The 25,122-nt window shown below is 46.3% G+C and overlaps 2 protein-coding genes across 3 annotated transcripts; both read right to left on the bottom strand.

Annotated features, from left to right (window-relative positions):
• Positions 1-69: 69 nt before the first annotated feature.
• On the bottom strand, positions 70-1,322 carry Sox15 (SRY-box transcription factor 15). The gene is made up of 2 exons (XM_032913363.1): positions 796-1,322; positions 70-238 (listed from the first exon to the last, which is right to left on the bottom strand). The coding sequence occupies exons 1-2, from the start codon at positions 1,320-1,322 to the stop codon at positions 70-72; spliced, it is 696 nt and encodes a 231-aa protein (XP_032769254.1).
• Positions 1,323-3,706: 2,384 nt separating this feature from the next.
• Fxr2 (FMR1 autosomal homolog 2) lies at positions 3,707-23,596 on the bottom strand. Of its 2 annotated transcripts, none has more exons than XM_032912059.1 (17): positions 23,167-23,596; positions 16,695-16,747; positions 16,036-16,151; positions 14,977-15,048; positions 14,719-14,867; positions 14,065-14,158; positions 12,190-12,306; positions 7,556-7,726; positions 7,323-7,401; positions 6,946-7,055; positions 6,401-6,487; positions 5,760-5,988; positions 5,387-5,584; positions 5,099-5,299; positions 4,913-5,008; positions 4,680-4,780; positions 3,707-4,412 (listed from the first exon to the last, which is right to left on the bottom strand). In XM_032912059.1, the coding sequence occupies exons 1-17, from the start codon at positions 23,220-23,222 to the stop codon at positions 4,317-4,319; spliced, it is 2,025 nt and encodes a 674-aa protein (XP_032767950.1). In that variant the 5' UTR covers positions 23,223-23,596; the 3' UTR covers positions 3,707-4,316. The 2 variants fall into 2 exon arrangements, with proteins under 2 accessions (XP_032767950.1, XP_032767949.1); XM_032912058.1 differs by having other exon boundaries at positions 3,720-4,412; positions 16,036-16,129.
• Positions 23,597-25,122: the final 1,526 nt, after the last annotated feature.

The following is a 25,122-nucleotide window of genomic DNA, read 5'->3' as shown; positions in this document are numbered from 1 at the left end:
ATTCTGGTTCCTAGGGTTCTGAACTGAAAGGGCTGGGTCTGTGGGGTTGTCCCTGATTGTCCGTGCCAGTTAAAGGTGGGTTACTGGCATGGAGGCACCAGCAAGGGAAGTATTATATGGAGTGGGAGAGCCTGGAGATAGGTAATGGGGGAAGGAGGGTATTAGCTCCCCTTGGAGCCTAGGATCGCTCTGAGGGATGGTACACGGTGAGGGGGCCTCCGGTCTGCAGTGGGAAGAGCTGTAAAGAGAAACATGGGGTTTGGAGGTTACTCCTCTTGGTTGAAGTGATTGGGCAGTGTGTCCCCAACTCTCGGTAGGGGACTGGTCTGACCAGTTTGCCTCAGACAGGGTTAGAGCTTGCTATTCTGCTAGCCTTGCTGGGTACGGCAGGCATGGAATGAGACCCTAGGATGGCTTAAAGAGCAAGGTAGTTCTGTTGGGGCACGCTCAGCAGCCAGCTTGCGTGCTGCACGGCTGTTTGCCTCTTGGGGCAGCAGGCCAGGAAGGAGCAACAGGATGGGCTAGGCCTCTCCTTGCCCTTGGGGCTGGGAGAGGAAGCTGGGTCACACAAGGGCCAGCAGCAAGGAGGAAACCGACACCAACATCCAGAAGGTAGAACGGCCTCTATCCTCAACTCTCCTGGCCCTTCTAACCAACCTCAGCCTCGTGTGGCTTCTACATGGGTGAATTTGGGTTCAACTTGGCACTCTGGCCTCAGCTCCCACCCATCGGAAGGGGGTTGTGAGGGGGATGGAGGGGAAGGGAACAGATAGACGGACATAATCAGGCACTTACGTGTAACTGCCAGGCATGTAGGCTGTCGAATAGTTGGGGGGCTGGTACCCAAAGCCCCTACTCCCTTGGGTAGTTGTGTACCCCGGCCCCCAGTGTGGGCCTCCACATACCGGGCCACCTCCTCCCTGGCTGAAATGGACCGACCCGGTGCCCGGGTTTTTGCTTTTTCGCCGGGGTCGGTACTTGTAGTCGGGGTAGTCACGGAGGTGGCGGGCACGAAGACGCTTAGCCTCCTCCACGAAGGGTCTCTTCTCTTCATCGTCCAGCAGCTTCCACTGAGCGCCCAAGCGCTTCGAGATCTCAGAATTGTGCATCTTGGGGTTCTGCTGCGCCATCTGGCGGCGCTGAGCAGAGCTCCACACCATGAAGGCGTTCATGGGCCGCTTCACTTTCTCTAGCGGAAGCCCCCCAGACGCTCCAGGGCCTCCGCCAACCTCCTGCTCCTGAGGTCCTAAGGGCAAAGAGGCCGTAGAAACCGAAGGATCCAGGTTCCAAGTCTCTGCTTGTGAGGAGCCGGGCAGCGCCATGGGTTGAAGGTAAAGCCTCTTTGAGAGGGTGTCTTGAATGCCCTTCTCCCAGAGTGAAGACTGAACTCTGAAGAGTTGGGTACTTAAGTATCTTCCAGAGCGCTTGAATCTAAACTTTGCTCCCAGCGATCGATAGTCACCGGGAAGATGAATCCTCCTTGTCTGGCACCCCTTACCGAAGAGGTAGTGTTCTCTCAAGTCTACCAGTCGCGCTTTCTACCCTCTGCTTCAGTGAGACAGGGATCGTCTGTGGAGACTGCAATCCTTGCTCCGCAGCTCTTGGTCTCCACAAAGTCCCCACAGCTGCCAGGAGCTCACCAGGTGCTGCAGACCTTTCCCACCTGTACTCAGCCTCTAAAAAAGCGTTTAAAGCCTGACTCCACCCCCATCTCTCCCAGTGGTTGTGCGCCCGCTGTTCTCTCCACCCCCCTTCTTTCCGCAAACCCAGGTCTCTTCCCAGTCCTTGCACCTCCCCTGGGGCACCACAACCACAGACACTCCACCCAAGACCTAATAGCCCCAGTGGCTACAATTGTTTCAATTCTCAAGCACCAGCAATTTAAAGCAACTTCTTTCCCAAGATGGGCACCAAAGGCCCTCAGGGTCAACCAAACTGGGAGAAATTAGGAAGATCTCACTACTCAATACCTTTTCCAGTGCATATTGCTCCTTAAACCCCAGACCTGCCCCAGGGAAAAGAAACTCAAAAGATAGGCCATTTTTGTTTTCTTAAGTCATTCCAGCAGGTGCCTGGGCCGATGAAAACATTCAAGTAATTTCCAGTCCTGAGGTTCCCCTTTGCCACTCAATTATGGCAAGTTTCATCTTTAACCCTAACCCATGCCTTTGGGCCGGAGATACAATTTTTAAAAATCTTCATTTTTGGGGTTGGGGATTTGGCTCAGTGGTAGAGCGCTTGCCTAGGAAGCGCAAGGCCCTGGGTTCGGTCCCCAGCTCCGAAAAAAAGAACCCAAAAAAAAAAAAAAAATCTTCATTTTTTTTTTTAAAGGTTATGGGTGAGGTGGGGCACAAGTGTACAGAGGTCAGAGGACAACTTTCAGAATTCTATTCTCTCCTTCCCTGGTCAAGGTGAAGAGGTAGTGGCTATCTCGTGACAGCTCAGGGAGCAACGTTCTAAGCCATTTTTCTTTACCCCCTTGATTTTTTTTTTTTTAAAGTGTTAATTATTTGAGACAGGGAGTACAGCGTGCAGCATATAGCCTTGATTGGCCTGGAACTCATGTACACTAGGCTGGCCTTAATCAAGATCCATCTGCCTCCTTGAGTGGCTGATTTTTTTTTTTTTTTTTTTTTTTTTAAATTTAAGATAGGGTTTTTTCAAATGTAACGCCCTGTCTGTCCTTGAACTCACTGTAGACCAGGCTGCCCTAGTACTCAAGAGATCTTGGACTCCAGAGTGCTGGGATTAAAGGCGTATGCCCACCACTGCCCAGCAAATACATACTTAAGAATCCAACTTTCGGGGCTGGAGAGATGGCTCAGCAGCAGTTAAGGGCACGGACTGCTCTTCCAGAGGTCCTGAGTTCAAATCCCAGCAACCACATGGTGGCTCACAACCATCTGTGATGAGCTCTGATGCCCTCTTCTGGTGTGTCTGAAGACAGCTACAGTGTACTCACATAAATAAATCTTTTTTTTTTTTTTTTTTCAGAGCTGGGGACCCAACCCAGGGCCTTGCGCTCGCTAGGCAAGCGCTCTACCACTGAGCTAAATCCCCAACCCCAAAATAAATCTTTATTAAAAAAAAAAAAAGAAAGTCCAACTTTCCTCCATTTTAAGGTCCTAGCTTCTCAGAGGAAGCATTCAGCACCTCATAAGGTTCCCCTTCAGCCCTGTGTACTGTACCTAGCTCTATAGAGTTCCCCAGTTTGGATAGTCACTACCTCTTTACCCTTGAGAACCCCAAATTTTTGCTGAGGTCAGTGATGTGGATTATGGAGCTAGAGCAACACCAGGCCAGAAATACAATCTGACCCTCCTGGGCTCTAGAGGCCATGGTGAGGAAAACCCTATTTTCCCCTCTGCTCAAGGCCCAGCCTGTGCCCCAGGCCCCAGATAATCGGATTAAATAGCCTGTTCAGACTCTCAGCGCCTAGCAAGAACAGCTCCTGATTCAAGGAGCCTGGCCAATCCTCCCGTGACTCAGGGCTCAGGAGTGGCCCAACTCTACCAAGCAAGAAACAGCAAGGTCTGAAGCAGTCAGTCCTCTGGCCATGGAGAATTAAGGATGCAGCAATTCCCAGAATATCATCTTCCTGACACAGAATGAGGAGCTAATAATAAAGGATATAGAACAACAGCCAGGGACCAGTGCAGGTCAGTCCTAGACATTCAAACAGCCCAGACTGGAGACAAAGGCAACATGGGAAACACAAAGCCATTTGGATTTTTTTTATTCTCTTTTTAAATACTGTACAGTGAAAAATAAATACGCCTTCTCATCCACCAGACAAGGTTATTTCCCAACTCCCTGGGAGACCTTGTCAACCCCCTTCATACACACCCCTGGTTCTATTCCAAAACCTTCCCCATGCCTCCCACCCACAAATACCCTCACTATCCCCGTCTTCCACAGTGATGAGGCCCCAGAAATAGGGGGTACAGGATGGGAGGAGGGATAGCAGGGGAGCCCCCCTGAACTGTCAAATCTGGGTGGGTCAAGGAGCACCCCCACCAACAGGCGGAGAATGGGGGTGTTCAGAGGTTGGGGCATTAGAGGATAAAGGCACATCCAGTCTGATAGGGAAGGGGAGGCTCCCCTCACCCTGGGGGTAGGGTGGACAAGAGGGAGGGGGTATGACCCTGTTACACACCCCTCCACTAGCTCCTGGAGGTTGGGGGGGACCCAAGCTGCTGTGCCACCCCCCTCCCCCGTAGATAAGAGCAGCTCCAGCGCAGGTCAGTTGGACCCATGAGGGCCATGGTGGTGGGCAGCAAGCGAGATGGAGAAAGGAGGGATGTGGACTGGAGGTTTTATGAAACCCCATTCACCAAACTACCCAACTCCAATGGGGCAGAGAGCTCCCCATTCTCTGAGGGGCCCTTGGGAAGCTTGCTGACAGAGTCACCCTACAGAGGAAGCAAGGAGGAAAACAGAAAGCACTTCATGAGTATACCAGGTGTAGGCATTCCATCCCACTGCAGACATGGCTGGAGACCAGTTCCCTAATCTCCCAGTAGCTTTGTTTTCTGTTTGTGCCGGCTCTGCTCTACCCTCAGCTTAACCCAAACTCCACCAGAAACAGCCAATTCACAACTCAAATATTTCTTTGCAAAGTTTTCTGTGTCCCTTTCCCAAACTTAAAAAGTGGGGTGAGCCGTATCTTGATTATCTACCTTCTGTCCTGAAAGAGAATCCTCTGAGGGTTTTGTGCGCTCCAGAGGTGGCCGCTGGCGGCTCTGAGACTCTGCCCGTGAGATGTAGTCAGCCACAGTCACTAGGAAAGACAGGATCAAGACCTTCAGAACTCGGGGGTCCCATGGTTCCCACGGAATCCAACCCTGGTTTTCCCAGCGAATGAGGCATCTCATCTTAGCTCCAGAGGCTCCAACTCTGTATGTCAGCTGACCTGGTTGGCGGTCTCCGCTGATGGACCCATCAGTCCGGTTACCACGATTACGGCGGCGGCGGCTGCGATTACGTCTCTGGGGTCTTGATTCATCTTCTGTGGAGTAAAGAAAAATCAAACATGCACCTACCCTCTCATTCCTCCTTCGTTCTCATGCCTCCAAGAACCCCCAGGCTCGCTGCTCACCCAGGCCATTCTCTGTCACGTTAGGACCGTCAGACTCCAGGCCTCCGTCCATGACAGTCCTGTCTTCATCAGTACGGCGGCGGCGGGAACGGCGACGACGGGCACTTGCTGGAGGAGGTTCACCAGGTTCTGAATCAACTGGAGGCTCTGGTTCAGATGTGTCCAATAGGCTGTAAGGGTTGCTGTCTGGATCCTTTAGCACTGGTGAAAAAAAGGAAGACGCTGGAGAGTCAGGTGGCCACAATTTCCTCCTTTGGGCCCACATACATGACCCCAGCTCTCTGATACCTGAGCTAATAGATGACGAGTTGTATCTTGAGGTAGGCCGGGGAACAGGTGGGGGTCCCCTTCCCCGGCCCCCAATTGGCCGCCTCCTGCTTTCTTCTCCACGGCTTGGGGGATCTCTGTCACCAGGTCCTGCTCGATTAGACTCCTCTCTCTTTTCTGACTCTGTCTCAGAAGCTGTGGAGGGGTCTGAGCTGGGGCCTGAAGAACACAGGAGGACTTATTCAGAGGCACTGGTGTGGTGCTGGTAATAGGAGTTGAACCACCACATCCAAACTAGAATTCTTCCTATCACTCACAAGGACCCCCGTCAGTCATTTCACTGCTGTCCTCAAGTTCCCACCCACCTCCTTCACTGCCCGCACAGCTGTCTCACCATAGGCAGGACCACCAGTCCTCCGGCCCCGGCCCCGGCCCCCATAGCTGCCCCCATAGGTTCTGGTCGTGTGCAGGGAAGAGGAGGAGCTCTCGTCTGTGGTATAGCCCGCCTTGTCACTGCCACCACCACTGCCACCCCGTCCACTCCCAGGAGGGCGAAAGCCTAGCCCAATCTGCCGAAGCTGTTCATCAATTTGCAGTCTCTCCAAGCGAAGCTGTTCAACCTCCTGGTTGGAAAGATGGAAGACAGCATAGGAGAATTAAGAGTAGACAGTCTCCTTCCTCCATGTGTCTCTACCCCATCAGATGGTCCTGTGCTGCCTTTTTTTTTTTTTTTTTCTCTTTTTTTCGGAGCTGGGGACCGAACCCAGGGCCTTGCGCTCGCTAGGCAAGCACTCTACCTCTGAGCTAAATCCCCAACCCTGGTCCTGTGCTGCTAAGCTTTCGAGACTTAGGCTTAGGAAGACATAAACTTAAAAAGAACATTTGGGATACAGTCCCAGAGCCAAAATATCTACCAATGGTCCTGTTCTAAAAACACACAAACCAGGCAGGACAGTCCCAAAGATTATGGACTAGAAGTCCATGACTTCCCTGCCACCCCAGTTTGTCCTTCTCCCAGGTTTCTGGTCTGGGTACCTGCAGGTAGGAGAGGTGATACTCTAGCAGTGCCTGGGCATTGCTGATATTCTCTCGGGTGCCAACAAATATGAAGGGAACCATTCCCTGGAGAAAAGACCAACAGGAAGATTAAGTCAGGCGATGGCAATAATCTTAGCACTTGGGAAACAAGTAGTAACAGCACAACATAAAGCCACCCTCAGCTACTCAGTAAGTAAAGTTCAAGCCCAACCTAAGCCACATTAGACTGCCTCAAAAATGCCACCTTCCCCATCCCACTAAATAAAGCCAGGCATGGTGATACACATTTTTAGTCCCAACACTGGGGAGGCAGAGATGGGCAGTTCTCTATGAACTGATTTAAGGCTAGCCTAGTTCATAAAGTAAGTTCCAGGCAAGCCAGGGCTACCGAATGAGCCCTGTTCAAAAAAAGAAGAGAATCCAAAAGAAAATGACTGAAATGCTAAGCCCACCCCTCAGAAGGACAGGATCACAGTATACTAGGCAAACAAAAGGTCCTGTATCCCATACTCCACCAGTCCCCAGCCCCCACCAAACTGTACCTCCTCCCTGGGGTTCTTCTTGTCGTTATCACCTTCCACACGAACCCGCACCACACCAGACTTATCCACAATCTCCTGAATCACTTTCCCGTTCTTTCCAATCACTTTGCCTAAATGGAGAAAGAAGGAATTAGGCTTCCTAATTTCTCTACATATGCACATAATTCATTCTCCTGATTCTAGGAATCTCAAACTTTCCACGGGACAAAAATGCTACAAACCCTACTATTATCCCCTTTCTCACTGGCATGTCAGACTATTTATTCTGTCTTTACATCCAAAGTGACATCAATCCTAGTTACATGGCCAAAACTGTTTTCAAAACTCTGCCATCTGGGCACTAACTTTATTCCTTTTATACACACACTCAAACTCACCAACCAGGTTCCTGGGCACTTGTACAGAGTCCTCAGAAAATTCAAGGTAGCTTCGAGCCTGTCTGCATGCCTCTGGCGTCTATAGAAAGAGTAAACTAAAAACAGAATCTGGATCTCCCCTGCTGTCACCAAAGTCAGGCAGGAAGGTCACCATAATGTCAGATTTGCTTTCCACCTTAGCCTCGATCCCCTCTGCTCCCCAAAGGACCCCAATAGTCCAATCTTTTGCTGACCTCCCCATAGATTCGGAAAGTGCAGGTCTCTTCACCCAACTCAATGGCAGTCACTCCTGGCACTTTTCGAGCCTGCTGGATGTTGGCACCGTGAGTCCCAATTGCCAGACCCATCAGGTCCTCTCGAACTGTAAACTCCTCTTGGAATGCTGCTGCCAATTGCTTACTTGTCTGAAACGAAAAGGCACTGTTGAGATCCTGGTGGTGAAATCTCAGAACACATGTCCCAGGTACCTAATCTTTTGTATAATTTAAATGTGTTGAGGGGAAAAATATTATGAAAGAAAACCAGAACCACCAGTAGTCTGCTTAGCCACTAAGACCTCCCTGGAAACTTCAGGTACCTTTAAATGCTAGGGCTTGTGGGCAGTGAGGACTGTAATGAGGGCAGTTGAATATCCTTAACAAGACACACACTGTGCCTATGGTCTACCATCTGACAAGTCCTTACAGCTGGCCTACTAACTCTCAAATTAGTAAAAATGATTCCTCTTCTGAGCCCTTCCACTCTCAGGAGTTCTCTTTTCAGTTTATTCTGCTTTAAAAAAAAAGACTAGCAAGAGGGTTAGACAGAGGTGACATCAAAGTGGTTATGTACATGCATGTTTTCCTGCATGAATGTACACCGTGTTCAAGAACTACATGCTCCAGGCTCACTCAATAGAGGGACACTTGCCTAGCAAGCAACAGTCTCTGTTCCATCCTAGGCCCAGAGTGGGGGGAAAACAACTTGTGGGCTATGAATGTAGTTCAGCAGATAGAATGTTTGCTCAGGGGGTTGGGGATTTAGCTCAGTGGTAGAGCGCTTGCTTAGCAAGCTCAAGGCCCTGGGTTCGGTCCTCAGCTCCGTAAAAAAAAAAAAAAAAAAAAAGAATGTTTGCTCAGCATGCAGGAAGATCTGGGTAAGATCTTCAACAATACAAAAAAGCAGATGTAGTAGCCACACCTGCAATTCCAACACCAGGACGATGGAGGGAGGCAAAAGGATCAAAAATTAAATGTCACTTTTGGCTACATAAAAAAAGTTTGACGTCTGAAGCAAGTCTATCTTAAAACAAAACCAGCCAGTGGTGTGGCACATGCCTTTGAATCCAGCATTCTGGAGGCAGAGACAGTTGGATTGGTGTTTCAGGACAGCCAAGGCACACTCAGAAAAGTGAAACGATGAAGGAAAAATAAAAAAGTAAAAGGCAGCCAGGCAAGACGGTCCATGCCTGCATTTGAGAAGCAGAGCCAGGCAACTCCTTTGAGTTTGAGGCTACCCTCAATGGTTTGTATATGCTTGGGCCAGGGAGTGGCACTATTAGGAAGTGTAGCCTTGTTGGAGTAGTTGTGTCACTGTGGGCATAGGCTTCAATACCCTCATCCTAGCTGCCTGAAGTCAGTATTCTGCCTTCAGATGAAGATGTAGAACTCTCAGCTCCTCCTGCACCATGCTCTGGCCTTAATGATAATGGACTGAGTCTAAACCTGTAAGCCAGCCCCAGTTAAATGTTGTCCTTATAAGAGTTGTCTTGGTCATGGTATCTGTTCACAGCAGTAAAACCCTAATTAAGACATAAGTTGGGGGATGGGGGGGGGCGGCTGGAGAGATGGCTCAGTGGTTAAAAGTTCTGACTGCTCTTCCAGAGGTCCTGAGTTCAATTCCCAGCAACCACATGGTGGATCACAACCATCTGTAATGGTATCCGAAACCTGTCTTCTGGTTGTCTGAAGACAGCTACAGTGTACTCACTCTACAGTGCACTCACATAAAAAATAAATAAAAATCTTAAAAAAAAAAAAAAAAAAAAAAAAAAAAAAGAAAAAGAAAAAAAAAAAAAAAGACATAAGTTGGTCCCAAGGACTGGGCTATTGCTATGATAGGCCTGACCATGCTTTTGTTTGGAAGAACGTGGATTTGGGGACTTTGGATTTGGAAAGCAGTACAATGCTTTATATAGGGTTTAATGGGCTATCCTAGTAGGAATATGGAAGACTTTATTACTGAGAGTGATTTGAATTGGGCCGAAACTAAGAGGTTTCAGTGGAGAATTTCCATATATGCCCTAGAGACTGGTTTTATGGTACTTTAGCAAAGAATGTGGCTACTTATTGCCTTTGAAAGGCCTTAATGAGGCTTAGGTGAAGAGAATCAGATTAATTTCGTTGACAATCTCAGAAACTCCCATCATAGACTTCTCTGGCTAAGTCTCATGAAGAGCATTTTAAACAAGCCATAGCAAGCTGAGAAAGGAAAAATATAAATGGTTCAAGTATTAAAGAGGCACCAGAAAGTGAAATGAAGCTGAATCCTGCGTTCTCAGATATTAAACTGAATTAAGGGAGTGGGTGACCTTGGGACAAGATCCCACCCCAGCTAAGTTTAGGTTCAGGCATGGTGGTACACGCCTTTAATCCCAGGAGATCTGAGTTCAAGATCAATCTACAGAGCAAGTTCCAGGACAGCCAAGCTAGGCAGTCAAGGAGTTAGAAAACCTGGGCTGCTTAAAAGACTTTTCTAACTTCAAAAAAAAAAAAAAAGAAAACCTGGGCTGGAGAGATGGCTCAGTGGTTAAGAGCACTGACTACTCTTCCAGAGGTCCTGAGTTCAATTCCCAGCAACCACATGGTGGCTCAACCATCTGTAATGGGATCCGATGTCCTCTCCTGGTGTGTCTGAAGACAGCTACAGTGTACTTATATATAATAAATAAATCTTTTTTTTTTTTTCTTTTCTTTTTTCCGGAGCTGGGGACCGAACCCAGGGCCTTGTGCTTGCTAGGCAAGCGCTCTACCACTGAGCTAAACCCCCAACCCCATAAATAAATCTTTAAAAAAAAAAAAAAAAAAGTTAGAAAACCGAAAGCTGATGATGGTGATGATGTAACAGAACAAGGGGGCCATGTTTCAGCCCCAGCAAGCAGCAGAACTTTGGCAACTTCAGTCATATGTATCTGGCTTTGTAGTCAAGAGGAAACTACTGGGAAATTGATGCTGGTTAGCTAGAACTAAGAAATTAGAGGTGACTAAGAAGAGACCAGCACTAGGCCAGAGAGATGGCTCAATGGTTAAGAGCATTAGTTATTCTTCCAGAGGTCCTGAGTTCAAATTCCAGCAACCACATGGTGGTCACAACCATCTGTAATGGGATCTGATGCCCTCTTCTGGCGTGTCTGAAGACAGCTACAGTGTACTTGAAAGAAAGAAAGAGAAAGAAAGAAGCAAGCAAGCTACCTAGCTACAGTGTACTTTGAATGAATGAATGAATAAAATAAATAAATAGGAGACCAGCATCACTGAGGTGAAATCTTCTGGGGAGTGTTTTCTGAGAGCACAAAGAAGCTATGTTCTAGAGATAGCCAAGGTTGTACCTCAAAGCTGTACTTGGTAATGGATGGGGCGTTGGAGAGCCAGAGCCATGGGATGTCTACTGAGGAAAGCTGCTAACAGGGAGTGGAACCAGCCCAGGAGAAAGAAGTTTGTTGCAGTCAACAAAGATGAAAAAGGAGTTGAAGATCTGAAGACCACATTGACATCAGACATGGAGATGCAGGATTTGGAGTTTGCCTGGCTCATTTCCTGTCTTTCTTTGGAGATTAAGGTTAAGTGAGTGGATAAATCTCAGAAGAGACCTTGAACTTTGGACTTTTAACACTGTTGAGACTGCTATAGACTATGGGGACTCTGGAAGTTGGACTAAATGTATTTTTTTTTTTCGGAGGTGGGGACTGAACCCAGGGCCTTGCGCTTGCTAGGCAAGCGCTCTTCCACTGAGCTAAATCCCCCAACCCCCTAAATGTATCTTTTATTATGCTATGTGTAGGTATGACCCCCAAAGACTCATGTGTTTGAACAAGCCTATGGGGCCAGGGAGTGGAAATGTGATAGTTTGTATATGCTCGGACAGGGAGTGGCCACCCTATTAGAAGTGTAGCCTTGGGGTTGGGGATTTAGCGTGGTAGAGCGCTTGCTTAGCAAGCACAAGGCCCTGGGTTTGGTCCCCAGCTCTAGGGGGGAAAAAAAAATTTAGAAGTGTAGTCTTGCTTGGAGTGGTTATGTCGTGGGCTTCTTCCTAGCTGCCTGAAAGCCAGTCTTTCCTCCACTAGAAGCCTTCAGATGAAGATGAACTCTCAGCTCCCCCTGCACCATGTCTGCCTGGACACTGCCATGTTCCAGCCTTGATGATAATGGACTGAACCTCTAAACCTGGAAGCCAGCCCCAGTTAAATTTTGTCCTTGTAAGAGTTGCCTTGGTCATGGTGTCTGTTCTCAGCAGTAAAACCCTAAGAATTCTAGGCCAGGAGACCAGTGAGACCCTGTTACAAAGCAACATTGCTGGGCAGTGGTAGTACATGCCATTAATCTCAGCACTCCAGGGTCAGAGATATGTGGATTTCTTTTGAGTTCTAGGACAGTCAGGGCTATACAGAGAACCATCTCAAAAACAAAAACCTACAACAGAAACAAAATCAAACTTTTTAAAACCATACCAAAACCATGATAGAATACTGTCCTCTGAAAATTATGAGATAAAATAGCCACCCAGGATTAATGGCCTAGCAGCTTTTGTGTATGTGTTTCAAAAACAAAAGGAAAAGAAAAAGGAAAGAACATTTTTATTATTATTATGAGAAACAGCAGCCAAAACTTACCTCTAGGTGCTTAGTAGCTTCTTCATTGCGGGACATGAGCAGCAATTTGGTACGAAGGCTTCGGAAATGCATGTCACCCAGCAAAGATGCCCTCTTCACAGGGGCTTCTGTGGTTGACTGAGGAATGATGAACAGGACGTATAAAAGCAAAATACATGGCTCAGAGACGGAACCCCTAAGACAAGTGGCTTTAGAGGTTAAGAGAACTGACTGCTTTGGCAGAGGAGCTAGGTGCAATTCTAAGCACCTACATGGCAGTTCACTTGTCTGTAACTTCAATTCCCACAGATCGGACACCCTCACGCAGACACACATCTAGGCAAACCAGCAACACACATAAAATAAAAATAAATTAAAAAAAAAAAAAAAAAGCAAAATACACACCAGGGAAGCATTAGGGACTTGGCATCAGAATGTCAGAGTCCCTGAAAAAGGGCAGGTGTCAAGAAATGAAGTTGGATTTTTGTTTGTTTTTCAAGACAGGGTTTTCCCTGTGTAGCCGTGGCTGTCCTGGAACTCTCTGTAGACCAGGCTGGCCTTGAACTCACAGAGATCCGCCTGCCTCTGCCTGCTTCCTGAGTGTTGGGATTAAAGGCGTACACCATCACCACCTGGCAAGAAATGAAGTTTAAAATAAGGTGGTAGCATGGGCTGAAGAGATGGCTCAGTGGTTAAGAGCACTGACTGCTCTTCCAGAGGTCCTGAGTTCAACCTATGACATCTGGTGACCTCTTCTGACCTACAGAAAATGATGTATATATTCTTAAAAGAAAAAATAGAAAAAAGGGGAAAAAAAGGTGGTCATGCCTATCTCAAAACTAGGGAAGGTAAAGCAGGAAAAGTGTCACAAACTCAAGGGCAGCTTTAGTGAGTAACAGGCCAGCCAAGAGTAAACAAGAAGAGTAAACTTGTCTCAAAGGAAACAAAAGAAGAAAACCATTGTTAGTCACATAGAAACTGAATAGCTAAATACTGACAGACAGAAGTCATTTGACAATAAGAAGCAAGTAAAGATGAGTTTGTTGTTTTCATTTTTAAACATTTATAGCAGGCAGACAGGTAGTTGTGCATGCCTTCAATCTCAGCCCTTGGAATGTAGAGGCAAGTGGATCTTTTGAGTTTTGAGGTCCAGGACAACCAAAACTACATAGTAAGATCTTGTCTCAAAAACAAAAAAACAAAATAACAAAAACCCAATGACAAAAAGAAAAAAAAGATTTATGTACATCTCTTTGTGTGTGAATATGCTATGTGCACCTAAGTGCAAAGACCAGAAGAGGGTGTCCAGTGCTCTGGACCTGGAATTAGCAGTGGTTATGAGATGCATGGAGAAGGCGGGGACAGGGATCCCCAAGAGCTGGCTAGCCCTGGGTAGGTGAAGATACACTGCCTTGTAATGTGTATTGTGAAACCAACACTTTAGGGTTTCCAACCCAGACACATGCAAATATGTATATACACACATATCCAGATATATCCAAGGCCTGGGCAACAACACCTAAATGACAGGGCACCTGTCTAGAGCATATAGGTGTGTGAAAATCATGGTTTAATCTCTAGCATAAGAAAAAAAAGGAAAAGGAATAAATTAAAAGTCATACATAACGGTTGGGGATTTAGCTCAGTGGTAGAGCGCTTGCCTAGCAAGTGCAAGGCCCTGGGTTCGGTCCCCAGGTCTGAAGAAAAGAAAAAGAAAAAAAAAGTCATACATAAGGTAAATTAAGGAAAGGCAAGGCTACGGTTCCAGAAGGGTCAGAAGCAATAAAGTAGGGTGAACATAGTCCAGCAGCCACACATCCACTTTCCCCAAAGTTTAAATAGGAAAAAGGAAAGACTGTTGCTGAGGTCTATGTTAACTCACGTCTGAGAACTCACCAGAATGAAGAGCTCACTGTCTGTGATGTTGAGGAAGATGCAGTTGGCTCCCAGTGCTTTCTTGAACTCTTTATGGACATTTTCATTGGAGCAGCTGCAGATAAAAAGTAAAGTGCTCAGGACGGGGCAGTAAGCAGCTCAGGAAGGAGACAAGAGAGGCAGAACCCCTGTTGAAAAACACAGGGCTTAAGAAAATTATTTCTTGGGGTTGGAGATTTAACTCAGAGGTAGAGCGCTTGCCTAGCAAGTACAAGGCCCTGGGTTCGGTCCCCTACACCAGGAAAAAAAAAAAAAATGAAAGAAAGAAAGAAAGAAAAGAAAATTATTTCTTAAAATAATAACAGGAAGGCACAGTGGTGCAGAGCACTTGGGAGGCACAGGTAGGTGGATCTCTGTGACTGCCAGGCCAGCCTGGTTTACACAGTTTTAAGCCAACCAGAGCATGTAGTGAGGCCATCTCAAAACAAACAAAAGACAGACAAACAGAGAGACAAAGAAAGATGAAAAGTGGAAGGACTGTGGGCCTATCATGCAAAACTGTCCTCATTGGGCCAGGGGATGAGCAAAGCAGAGTAGAATGGGAGGCCTGGGGGAAATGAGGACAGTGGCTGGCACTGTAGAGAGTCTCCAATTCCCAACTTCGCCAACACTCACGCCTCTCTAAGATCCTCAGGCACAGCCATGGTAACCTTGAAGAAGCTGCCTTTGGTTGCAAGGGGATTGGGATTGACTGGCCGAAGTCGCTCCAGAGTGACAATCTCATTGTAGGTAGCATCACAGGCAGCATACTCAATGACATAGAACTGGTGGAAAGGAAAGAGAATGTGTATGACCTGAGCATCCACCCACTACCTTTCATGAACAAAAGAAGAGTTTCAGAAACTCCCCCCTCAAAAGGCTTCGGTCACTCACATCTCCCTTCATCATCCGCACCCGGGCCAGCCACCAACCACAAGGTTCCTGTTCATTGGCTCTCGAATAGACCTGAAAAAGTTAAAAATAAAAGGGAATGGCATTGAAGACTATCCAGAATTGGATAGCGTCAAGAATTGGAGAAAGCATCCAGATACCTGAGAAGCATTCCTGAACCCACAAAAAGGAAATGAGTAAGGAGATACTGAGAGTATGGGGTCACTGAGTTTTGTTTCTTTTTTTTTTTTTTTTTTTGCTCAGTGGTCAAGAGCTCTCCAAGCACCATGACCCAAGTTCAAGTTCCAGACCTCATGGTGGTCATGATTACCAATCATGATCTGTGGCACACTCATGCCCCTCAAACACAGACACATACACACAAAATAATTCACACTAAGGAAAAAAAAAGATAGAGATGGAGGAGATCTCGGGCTGGAGAGATGGCTCAGTGGGTAAGAGCATTAATTGCTCTTCCAGAGGTCCCAAGTTCAATTCCCAGCAACCACACGGTGGCTCACAACCATCTGGAATGGGATCTGATGCCCTCTTCTGATATGTCTGAAGACATTGACACTGTACTCATGCATAAATCTTGAGGGGGGGGTAGGTAGATAGACAGAGATCTCACTACATTTACTAGAATATCACAAACTTTTGGGCTTAAGTGATTCTCCTCCCTCAGGCTTCCAAGTATTGAAACCGGGATTGGGGATATATTTCAGTGGTACAATGCTTGCCTCACATGTCCAAGACCTGGGCTTTAATCCCCAGGAATTTCTGTCTGTCTGTCTGTCTCTCTTGTACATACGCATGCATGCACATATATATGAACTGTAGGAGCTAGATTTTAAGTGGATTTATCGCAAATGAAGCAGACCCCATTTTAGATGGTGCCCTCAGGTTATAGCCAAGATGGAAAGGCACTGATGTATTTTACTACATTGACTATATGACTAGATATGGTGGTTCAGAAAAGGAAAGAACAAAATCAGTAAGTACAAAACTAAGACTCCTAATAAAGCAAACTAACACTGGAAAGGAGAACCTCATAGTCCTTACCTCTACTTCATCTCCTTCTGTGATCTCCTTATTGTAGTCAGCTGGAGGTGGTAGTCGGACATCCCCAAAGGGAATCTGTCTCTCACTCTGCCAGCTACAAGACAGTGACATGAAAGCTATTCAGATTGATGTAATTGTCCACTTCTTCACAAGAGGGCTGCTCCCTTGCCTAGACCACTTTTATTCTTCCCAGTAAAGAGCCAAAACAGGGGGCTGGGGATTTAGCTCAGTGGTAGAGCGCTTACCTAGGAAGCGCAAGGCCCTGGGTTCGGTCCCCAGCTCCGGGAAAAAAAAAAAAAAAAAAAAGAGCCAAAACAGCAGACCCTTTTCCACAGTGGTCTTTTTTTTTTTTTTTTTTTTCTTTTCTTTTTTTTTCGGAGCTGGGGACCGAACCCAGGGCCTTGCGCTTGCTAGGCAAGCGCTCTATCACTGAGCTAAATCCCCAACCCCACAGTGGTCTTTTATCCCTTGCTACAAACTATCAAGTGACCAAAACTCCCACCAAGCTATCTGCTCTCTTTTTTTTCCTTCTTCCTGCCTTGGAATCCCGGTCCAAATCCTCAGCTCTCTGCCACCAATTGCAGGCCTCATAACTTAGCAGTCTACTTTTTTCACCCTCCTTTTAGGACCCAGTGAACTTGTCTATTCCAAGGTCTTACTTGTTTTCAAAGAAGATAGTGACAGAGTCTTCATGGACATCCTTAACAAAGCCCTAGGAAAAAATTTTAAAAACATAAATGAAAATACATTTTTATCACTACATTAGCCATCAGGAAAGAAATATCAGAAACCTTTAAAATTAAGAGTTTTAAAGGAAAAACAACAACAACAACAAAAAGAGGGGGTTGGGGATTTAGCTCAGTGGTAGAACGCTTACCAGCAAGCAAAAGGCCCTGGGTTTGGTCCCCAGCCCGAAAAAAAAAAAAAAAAAAAAAGAAAAACAACAACAACAACAACAAAGAGTTTTAGCTGGAGATGTGAGCAGACTAAACACAGCCAGAAAGACTGTTATGGAAAAGAATGTAAATAACGAGAAAGGAAATGATATGGACAGAATCTAGAAAGAACGTGGAATAGGCTCAAAGTAAAACCTGCACCAGAACAGCCCAGAAGCTGGTTGTCTACTGGGGCCCATTACCTCCCTGTCTGCTCCAGGAGAGCTAAGCAACTTGCCAGACTTCAATTAAGTCACTAGCAACTCTCAGCAAGGCCAGGAATATCCCATAAAACAGTGAAGGACTGCACTAGAACACCTAGAAGAGATCAGGACTGCTGAGAGGGAGAAGGGTCTAATCCCTAGAGACCTGGAAGACTTAGTACCCAAAGGCCTGAGACCTTGGAGACTAACTAGGACACACTGGAGAAGTTCAAAATAATCAGTTTATAAAAGAAAGCTACAATTTAAAAGATGTCATAGGGAGTTGGGGATTTAGCTCAGTGGTAGAGCCCTTGCCTAGCAAGCGCAAGGCCCTGGGTTCCATCCTCAGCTCCAGAAAAAAAAGATGTCATAGTTCTGCCCTCAATCTTGAGATCATGACAATAGGAATCATTGAATAGTTAACTTTCTCTTTCCTAAGAAGGCCTAAACTGGGGGTTGGGGATTTAGCTCAGCGGTAGAGTGCTTGCCTAGCGAGCGTTCGGTCCCCAGCTCCGAAAAAAAGAAAAAAGAAAAAAAAAAAAAAAAGAAGGCCTAAACTGAATATTCAACCTACAGTTTCAGCTGTTGTCTTCTCTCCCTATTTTTCACACAGATTTCTAATTTTGACAAAGTCCAATTCCTCCTCCTCCTCCTCTTCATCATCATCATCTGCATTTTACAAAGTATGCTCTGGTTTCATGGCTAAGATGTTGGAATCCAAAGCCACAAGTTCTCCTATGTCTTCTAAAAAATGTATTAGTGTTTTTGTTTTTTTTCTTCTTCTTCTTTTTCTCTTTTTTCTTTTTTTCAGAGCTGGGGACCGATAGTGGTTTTTTTTTAAAGAAAATATTTGTTTGTTCCTTCACTCATTCATGCAGTGGTGTTTTGCCTGCATGTGTGTATTTGAGGATGTCAGATTTTGGAGTTACGAACAATTGTGAGCTGTCATGTGGGTGCTGGATATTGAACCTGGGTCGTCTGGAAGGATAGTCAATGCTGAACCATCTCCTCAGCCCCCTTCTGTGTTTCAAGTTACACACTGTATATGGGTATGTGTGTGTGAACACATGCATGCTTTTCCCACGTGAGTGGATGTCAGAGGACAGCCTATTAAAGTAGGCTCTCTTCCACCATGTGGGTCTTGGGATCAAACTCAGGTCTATGGGCTTGATAGCAGATACCTTTACCCTGGCCCAAGATTTCTATTTTCCATTTAGATATGTTTTATGCATGCTTTATTAACTGCATTACATTCCCAGTCCCAAAGTTGCTTTTGATTACTAAACATCAGTTTGTACTTTCTGGGATTTTTTTTGTTTTGTTTTTGATAAAAACGGAGACAGTTTAGAGAGTTCTTAGTCCCAGGATTTGAGAATAGGGGCAGATGAATCTTTTTAAATTTGAGACCAGTCTATATCACAAGTTCAGGCTACCCAGGATGGATGGATAGATGGAAAGAGAGGAAGAAAGAATGAAAGAAAGAAAAGAGAAGGAAGGAAGGTAGGTAGGTTTGGCACATGGTGGTGTCCCACACCTTTAATCCCAACACTCAGAGGCAGAGGCAAGCAGATCTCTAACCAAGCCAGTCTGGTCTATGGAGTGAGTTCTAGGATGGCCAGGGCTACTGAGAAACCCTATCCTGAAAAAGACTAGATAGACTAGACTAGATAGATAGACAGATAGACAGACATGGTAGTTTCGGGTGGAACATATAGTTCAGTGTGGTGGTGTGTCCAGCAAGTATAAAGCCCTGATTCAATCCACAACATCAAAAGCAGTAAGAAAGCCAGATGCTTCAAAAGGCTAACAGTATTCAAGGACCAACCCTGAGCACAATAACTAGGATAGTAGCAGAACTTAGGAGAAAATGTACCAATAATGTTCTGGAGAATACACAACTTCCACCTCATAGATCTGGTCAATCACCACTTGCTATACTATTCTTTCCTTATAATGGGAAAATCTAAACCTGAATTTTGCTCCAGATACAACCTACTTTGGCTGTTTAGTGGGAGCCTGAGGCAGGAGGATCTGAGAATTGGAGGTCAGCTTAGGCTATATGCTAAGATACAGACCAGCCTGAGCTATCAAAGTATAAAAATCCTGTCTCCATATGGGGAGAAATGTTTTTTGTTTTTGTTTTTTTTTTTGGTTCTTTTTTTTCGGAGCTGGGGACCGAACCCAAGGCCTTGCACTTCCTAGGCAAGCGCTCTAACCACTGAGCTAAATCCCCAACCCGAGAAATGTTTTTAAAGATGAAAAAGGGAGGGCTGGAGAGATGGCTCAGTGGTTAAGAGCACTCGACTACTCTTCCAGAGGTCCTGAGTTCAATTCCCAGCAACCACATGGTGGCTCACAACCATCTGTAAAGAGATCTGACACCCTCTTCTGGTGTTTCTGAAAACAGCTACAATGTACTTATATATAATAAATGAATAAATCTTTAAAAAAAAAAAAAAAAACATGAAAAAGGGAGAAAGGGGAAGGAAAAAAGGAAGAGACTCGAAGTGGGCTGCCTGGACGCACTTCAGTGGAAGGATACTTGCCTAGCATGTGGAAGGCTACGATGAGAGACCTCAAGTTCACGCTTAGCATGGTCAACAAAACAGGCTCCAGGTACACACAAGCAAGACCCGTCTTATAGGGTGGTGGCGGCCCACACCTTCCAAGGCCAGCCTAACCTAGAGTGACTTCCAGAGAAGTCACACAGAGGAAATTCTGTCTCAGAAGAAAAAGAAACCCAGACAAGGTACAGAAAATAAGATTGACTACAGCAGAAAAATGGATTTCATGTGAAAAAAGGACAACTTAAAGAATGAAAGTAATGCCAGGTGAGATGGCACCGACCCATAAAATTCTAGTCAGTAGGAGGAAGAGCTAGGAGAATCATAAGCTCGAGCTTGAACTATTATGAAACTTCCTCCCAAAAACACAGACAAAAAAGAATTAAAACACATTATGAAGTTGGGGTTGGTGGTGTGTACCTGTAATCCCAGCACTTGGGAAATGAAGCCAGTAAAACCAAGAGTTCAAGGTCATCCCCAGCTAAAAGCCCAAGCCACCTGAAACTCACCTTAAAACAAAACATATCGGGTTGGGGATTTAGCTCAGCGGTAGAGCGCTTGCCTAGCGAGCGCAAGGCCCTGGGTTCGGTCCCCAGCTCCGAAAAAAAAAAAAAAAAAAAAAAAAAAAACAAAACATATCATCCTGACAGAAAAGGAAAGTTTGAGAGGATAGTTCTAAAATAACTTAGACCTCAAATCTGGTATCTATAGGCCCTAGGAAAAAAAATCAAAGTAAAACACAGTTTTTTGAAAGGAGAAAGGGATCTCCCCAAACTTAAAAAGATCTAAAAGACAGATTAACACTCCCTTACTCACATCAAAGTTTGCTGAGTCATGAATATTAATCAACTTGGAATACGAAAGTATCTACAGTACACTGAGTTTAAAAAAGATTAGTCTAATTTTAGGGAATTGTCTTTTATTCAGTCATGGAGCAGAAAGTGAAGTGGCCAGAACACAAAATCTATGTTATTTGGCTTTTATTCAACTGTTAACTCTATACTATCAAAGAATCCTGTCTCTGCTTCACTCAAATCTATCACTGCTATGGCCCATAGGCCCATAGGATAAAATGACAAAAGTCAAAAGAGACTTTCTGTTTGCTACCCATATGTGTAACAGAAAACATGTCCCTTCGAAACCACTTCATACAGTTAATTTGAACTGAGCACTGATCTGTCCCATGTCCCAGCTATGCATGGCTTCCATGCTTCCTTAAACCAAAAGCAAATATCTTATCTTGATCTCACACTCAATTGAAGAATCACTTTTCAAACTAGGAGTGGTTGTAGATGCTGCTTTTAATCCCAGCACTCAACAAAGGCAAACCTATCTCAGTGAGTTTGAGTTCAGGGCAGCCAAAGCTACAAAGAGAAATCCTGTCCCCAAAAATCAAACAAGCAAAGAAAAAAAAAAAAAAAGGAAAAGAAAAATATGATATATATATATGTATCACTTTTCTTGGAATTTAACATTTTGGGGTGAGAAGGATACAGATGAAGGCTAACATATCAAGAAAAATAGAACAACTTATAGAGTACTTTTTGGTTTCATTTGGGTTGTTTTTTCAGTCTGATTTCATTCCCCACACTAGTTTTGAACTTCAACAATCCTACTTCAGTCTTCCAAGTCCTAGGATTAGAGTAGGCACCACCATACCCAGCCTGAGGACACTTTTAACAAAGGTAATACAAAAGTGGGGGAAAGGAGCCCCAGAGCCCCATCAGAGCCCAAAAGGAATTAAGAGACTTTTGCTACAGAAAACAGAAATGTACAAAGACATTCTTCTAGTAAGAAAAAAAGTACCAAGAGTTAGGAAAGTGACAGGGAGCCTTCTTCAGCTATACAAAGGATAGATAGGTGGACATCAATGAGGATCCACAGAAGTACAAAAGTACCAAGACTTAATTGAGAGGCTAAATTAAAGCTAGGAGATATGTGTACCCATAGGCACTGGGTAAAGAACGTGATCAGAAAAGGGGAAAATGCCATGGCCTTCACAGTGGGTAACTAACGGGTCAATTGAAGTGGGGGTAGGAAACACCTACAGAGGCAGGGCAGACCCAAGTCCCTTTTCAGCTACAAAAAGATACAATTTCATAGTAGTCAAAGTTACTTCCAAGGGCATGAGGAAGTAGAAAGTTCTACTAGGGTAGGGGGACAGACAACCAGAAGAAACATGAAGGAAAAAGGAATCTCATCTCCCATCTAATGCTATGAAAATTCTTCTTCTCCAGAATGAAAGGAGTAAGAGAGGAACCAAAATTTCCAGGACAATTCCATCCAAAAAAATGCAGAAGAGGGTCAGAACCCCACAAGATCAGATGAAGAAAATACCTGGGGGGTGAGAAGAATCAGTCTGAATCTAAATTAGGGGTGAAGGGGATCCAGAATGGACTCAGATACAGAAGATGGGGTGGATAATGGATAGAAAGAAAAAACAAAAGTTCTGGTCTGGCATGGTGGCTCAATCTATAATCCCAGAACTGTAACCCTAGGCTGAGGAAGGAGTACAGAAGAGTTCAAGTCCAGCCAGGGAATCTTGTCCCAACCACACCCCTCAAAAAAGTTCACAGGAATCAAATCTTGGACAAAGAAAAAGCTGAAATAAGCAATTCTGAAAGCTACTTTTTTCTTTCCAAAAAGACTGTCAACAAGCAGAAATCAGAAGAACAGAAGCATGTGGAGATGGCCTTTTAGAGATGGTGAGGTTTAAACTTACCAAGAAGATATAGGAATGACCTAAATACATCTGGAGTCAAAGAGATAAAACACGAATCCATCCCTGGAGAGCTGGCTTTGGTATAAAGGTGTGGTGGGTGACAGACTTGTCCAACAAATCCACTAAATGGCTGGCTGTCTGGCTGATAAAACCTGAGGCCAAAGATGCTAAAGTAACAAATGGGTTCTGACCATTTCTTGTCAGACTGGGAACAGGAATGTAAGATGAAAGTTGAGCAAATGGTTCTAGAGCCAGTAGGCAAAGAAGCCTCCCTGAAGACCGAAGACCTAATATGGCACAGTGGACCTTCACAAGGGGGTCATGTAGGAAAAGAAAGGGAATCCTCCATGTGCTTGGGCTGTAGGGGAGATGTGATTAAAAGCTGAAGTATCTCCTACACTAAAAAACAAGAAAAGTCGATTAGAAGCTAAGAAAAGGGGTTTCTCCAGGGCTCCCATCCACGCATAGTAATGACCTGATGTTCATGCCTTCAGCTGAGGATAAAAGCAGGTGTAATAGCGGGCTCAAAAATAAAAGCACGAGGGTTAACTCCCACGATCTCCCCAGGAGGGTTTCGAGTGGGAACGTGGGTCGAAGGTTCGAAGGGTCAGGACTAAGCTCCAGAAACTCGATCCCGCTGCACTCTTCCCTGCCTCGGCTGGGGGAGGGGGCTGAGGAGTGTGTCCCGGGTCGACGCGCCGTCTCACCTTGTAGAAGGCCCCGTTGGAGCCCCGCACCTCGACGGGCAGTCCCGGCTCCACATCCCCCCCAGAGGCCAGGCCGCCCATGGCGCCGCCACCACCTCCGACTGCCCCGGCAGCAGCTGAAACAGAGCCCTGAGTGCGGGCCGGGCCGGGCCCCCGGCGTCTCCCAGGAGGAGGAGCCGGAGGGGGAGCCGCGGGGGGCGGGAGCCGGGCCGGCCCCACGGCGGCCCTGCTACAGCCGACGAGCAGGGGGCCGGGGCCGGGCCGCTCCCCGTCCGCCGCCGCCGCTGCCTTGGTCTCCGCCACCGTGAGGGAAACGGCCGCCGCCGCCGCCGCCGCCTTCGTCACCTCAGCTTCCGCACGCCGGCGCCCCCGCTGCTGCCTCAGTCCCGGGACCCGCTGCTGCCGCTGCCGCTCCACGGCCTCCACCTCCCCCTGCCGCCGCCGCCGCCTACTGCGCAGGCGCACAGGGCACCCGCCCGCCGCGCGCGGAGCCGGAGGGCCAAGGCGCAGGCGTCTAGGCTAGCGACCTAGCTCCCGCTCGCCAGCGCGTCAGGGCTTCCACATTCTCTTGCACTCTCTCACGCCCCCTCCTGGTCGCGTCTCTGCGCTTGCGCAGAACGAGATGAGCGCTCTATCTGTACCGCTCCAACCTTCCACTGTCCCTGTCCCTTCCTTTCCCCGCCCCACAACACTGGAAGCAAACCAATCAAGGGAAGAGAGGGGCCGCGCTCGCTCCGTCGGATTGGACTTCCGCCTCCACAAAGTGAGCCCCCATGGAGCCTGGGCAATTTAGGATGGGCATGCGCCGGAATGACTGCTTGGTCACTTTCACCACCTTTGTCTTTCTTGGTGCGCACACTCCAAAGGGGGGCTGGGAGGGTTGGGACCGAAAGGAAAAAACTGCCCAGTGCGCAGGCGCTGGGCTTTGGTGTCCATGCGCATGTGTTGACTCTCTGCATCCGTAGGAGAATCAAGAGTCACGGTTCTTGGCTTGAGTAGATTTTTTTTTTTTTTAAGTTTTGTGAGACAGGGTCTCCTGTATCCTAGGCTGACCGTGTAGTGCGGGAATGACCTTGAATTCCTGATCCTCCAACCTTCACCTCCCAAGTGCAAAAATTACAGGCATGTCATTTCGATGCTTGCCCTAAGTTGATTCTAATATTCTAGTAAACTCAATGCAGAGTGAAAAACAAAATGCCACATAACCTGATACATAAATGCGGAGGAGATTCAAAACAGGAAAAATTGTCACAGAGTAACTAAAACATCCTGGCCTGGAAAGATGGCTCAACTATCAAGCTTAACAACTGGAGTTGTATTCCTAGACCCACAAGATGGAAGGAGATATCCCCCACCTCCTGCAAGTTGTCTCCTGACCATCACACATATGACATCATTCATGGTCACCCACACATATAACAGAATTTTTTTTTAAGTAAAAATAAGGGATGTTGGGCTGGAGAGATGGCTCAGCGGTTAAGAGCACCCGACTGCTCTTCCAGAGGTCATGAGTTCAATTCCCAGCAACCACATGGTGGCTCACAACCATCCGTAAAGAGATCTGATGCCCTCTTCTGGTGTATCTGAAGATAGCTACAGTGTACTTATATGTAATAAATAAATAAATAAATAAATAAATAAATAAATAAATAAATAAATAAATAAAATAAGGGATGTTAAGTGGAGAGATGTCAGCTAGGGGCTAGAGAGATGGCTCAGTGGTTAAAAGCGCTGACTGCTCTTCCAGAGGTCCTGAGTTCAATTCCAGAAACCACATGGTGTCTCACAACCATCTGTAATGAGATCTGATGCCCTCTTCTGGTGTGTCTGAAGACAGCTACAGTGTACTCAGGGGCCTCTGCCTCCCCAGTGCTAGGATTAAAGTCAGGTACCACAGGCCTGGCAAATAATGCTGCTTAAATTATTTTTAAATTTGCCTGGCATAGTGGTACATGC

This window comes from Rattus rattus, chromosome 9 (genome assembly GCF_011064425.1).
Source record: "Rattus rattus isolate New Zealand chromosome 9, Rrattus_CSIRO_v1, whole genome shotgun sequence".
NCBI classification, from domain to species: Eukaryota; Metazoa; Chordata; class Mammalia; order Rodentia; family Muridae; genus Rattus; species Rattus rattus.
The sequence above is the reverse complement of the archived record's forward strand: the minus strand, read 5'-3'. Positions and strand labels throughout refer to the sequence as shown.

Excerpts from the sequence above, each read along its gene's own strand:
- Sox15 (XM_032913363.1), bottom strand. The coding sequence starts at position 1,322 with ATGGCGCTGCCCGGCTCCTCACAAGCAGAGACTTGGAACCTGGATCCT. Across the intron at positions 239-795 it reads TACATGCCTGGCAGTTACAC|CTCTTCCCACTGCAGACCGG; the intron begins GTAAGTGCCTGA and ends TTCTCTTTACAG.
- Fxr2 (XM_032912058.1), bottom strand. The coding sequence starts at position 23,247 with ATGGGCGGCCTGGCCTCTGGGGGGGATGTGGAGCCGGGACTGCCCGTC. Across the intron at positions 15,049-16,035 it reads CAGAAGGAGATGAAGTAGAG|GTCTATTCGAGAGCCAATGA; the intron begins GTAAGGACTATG and ends TAACTTTTTCAG. Across the intron at positions 14,159-14,718 it reads CCTGAGGATCTTAGAGAGGC|CTGCTCCAATGAAAATGTCC; the intron begins GTGAGTGTTGGC and ends TTTTATCTGCAG.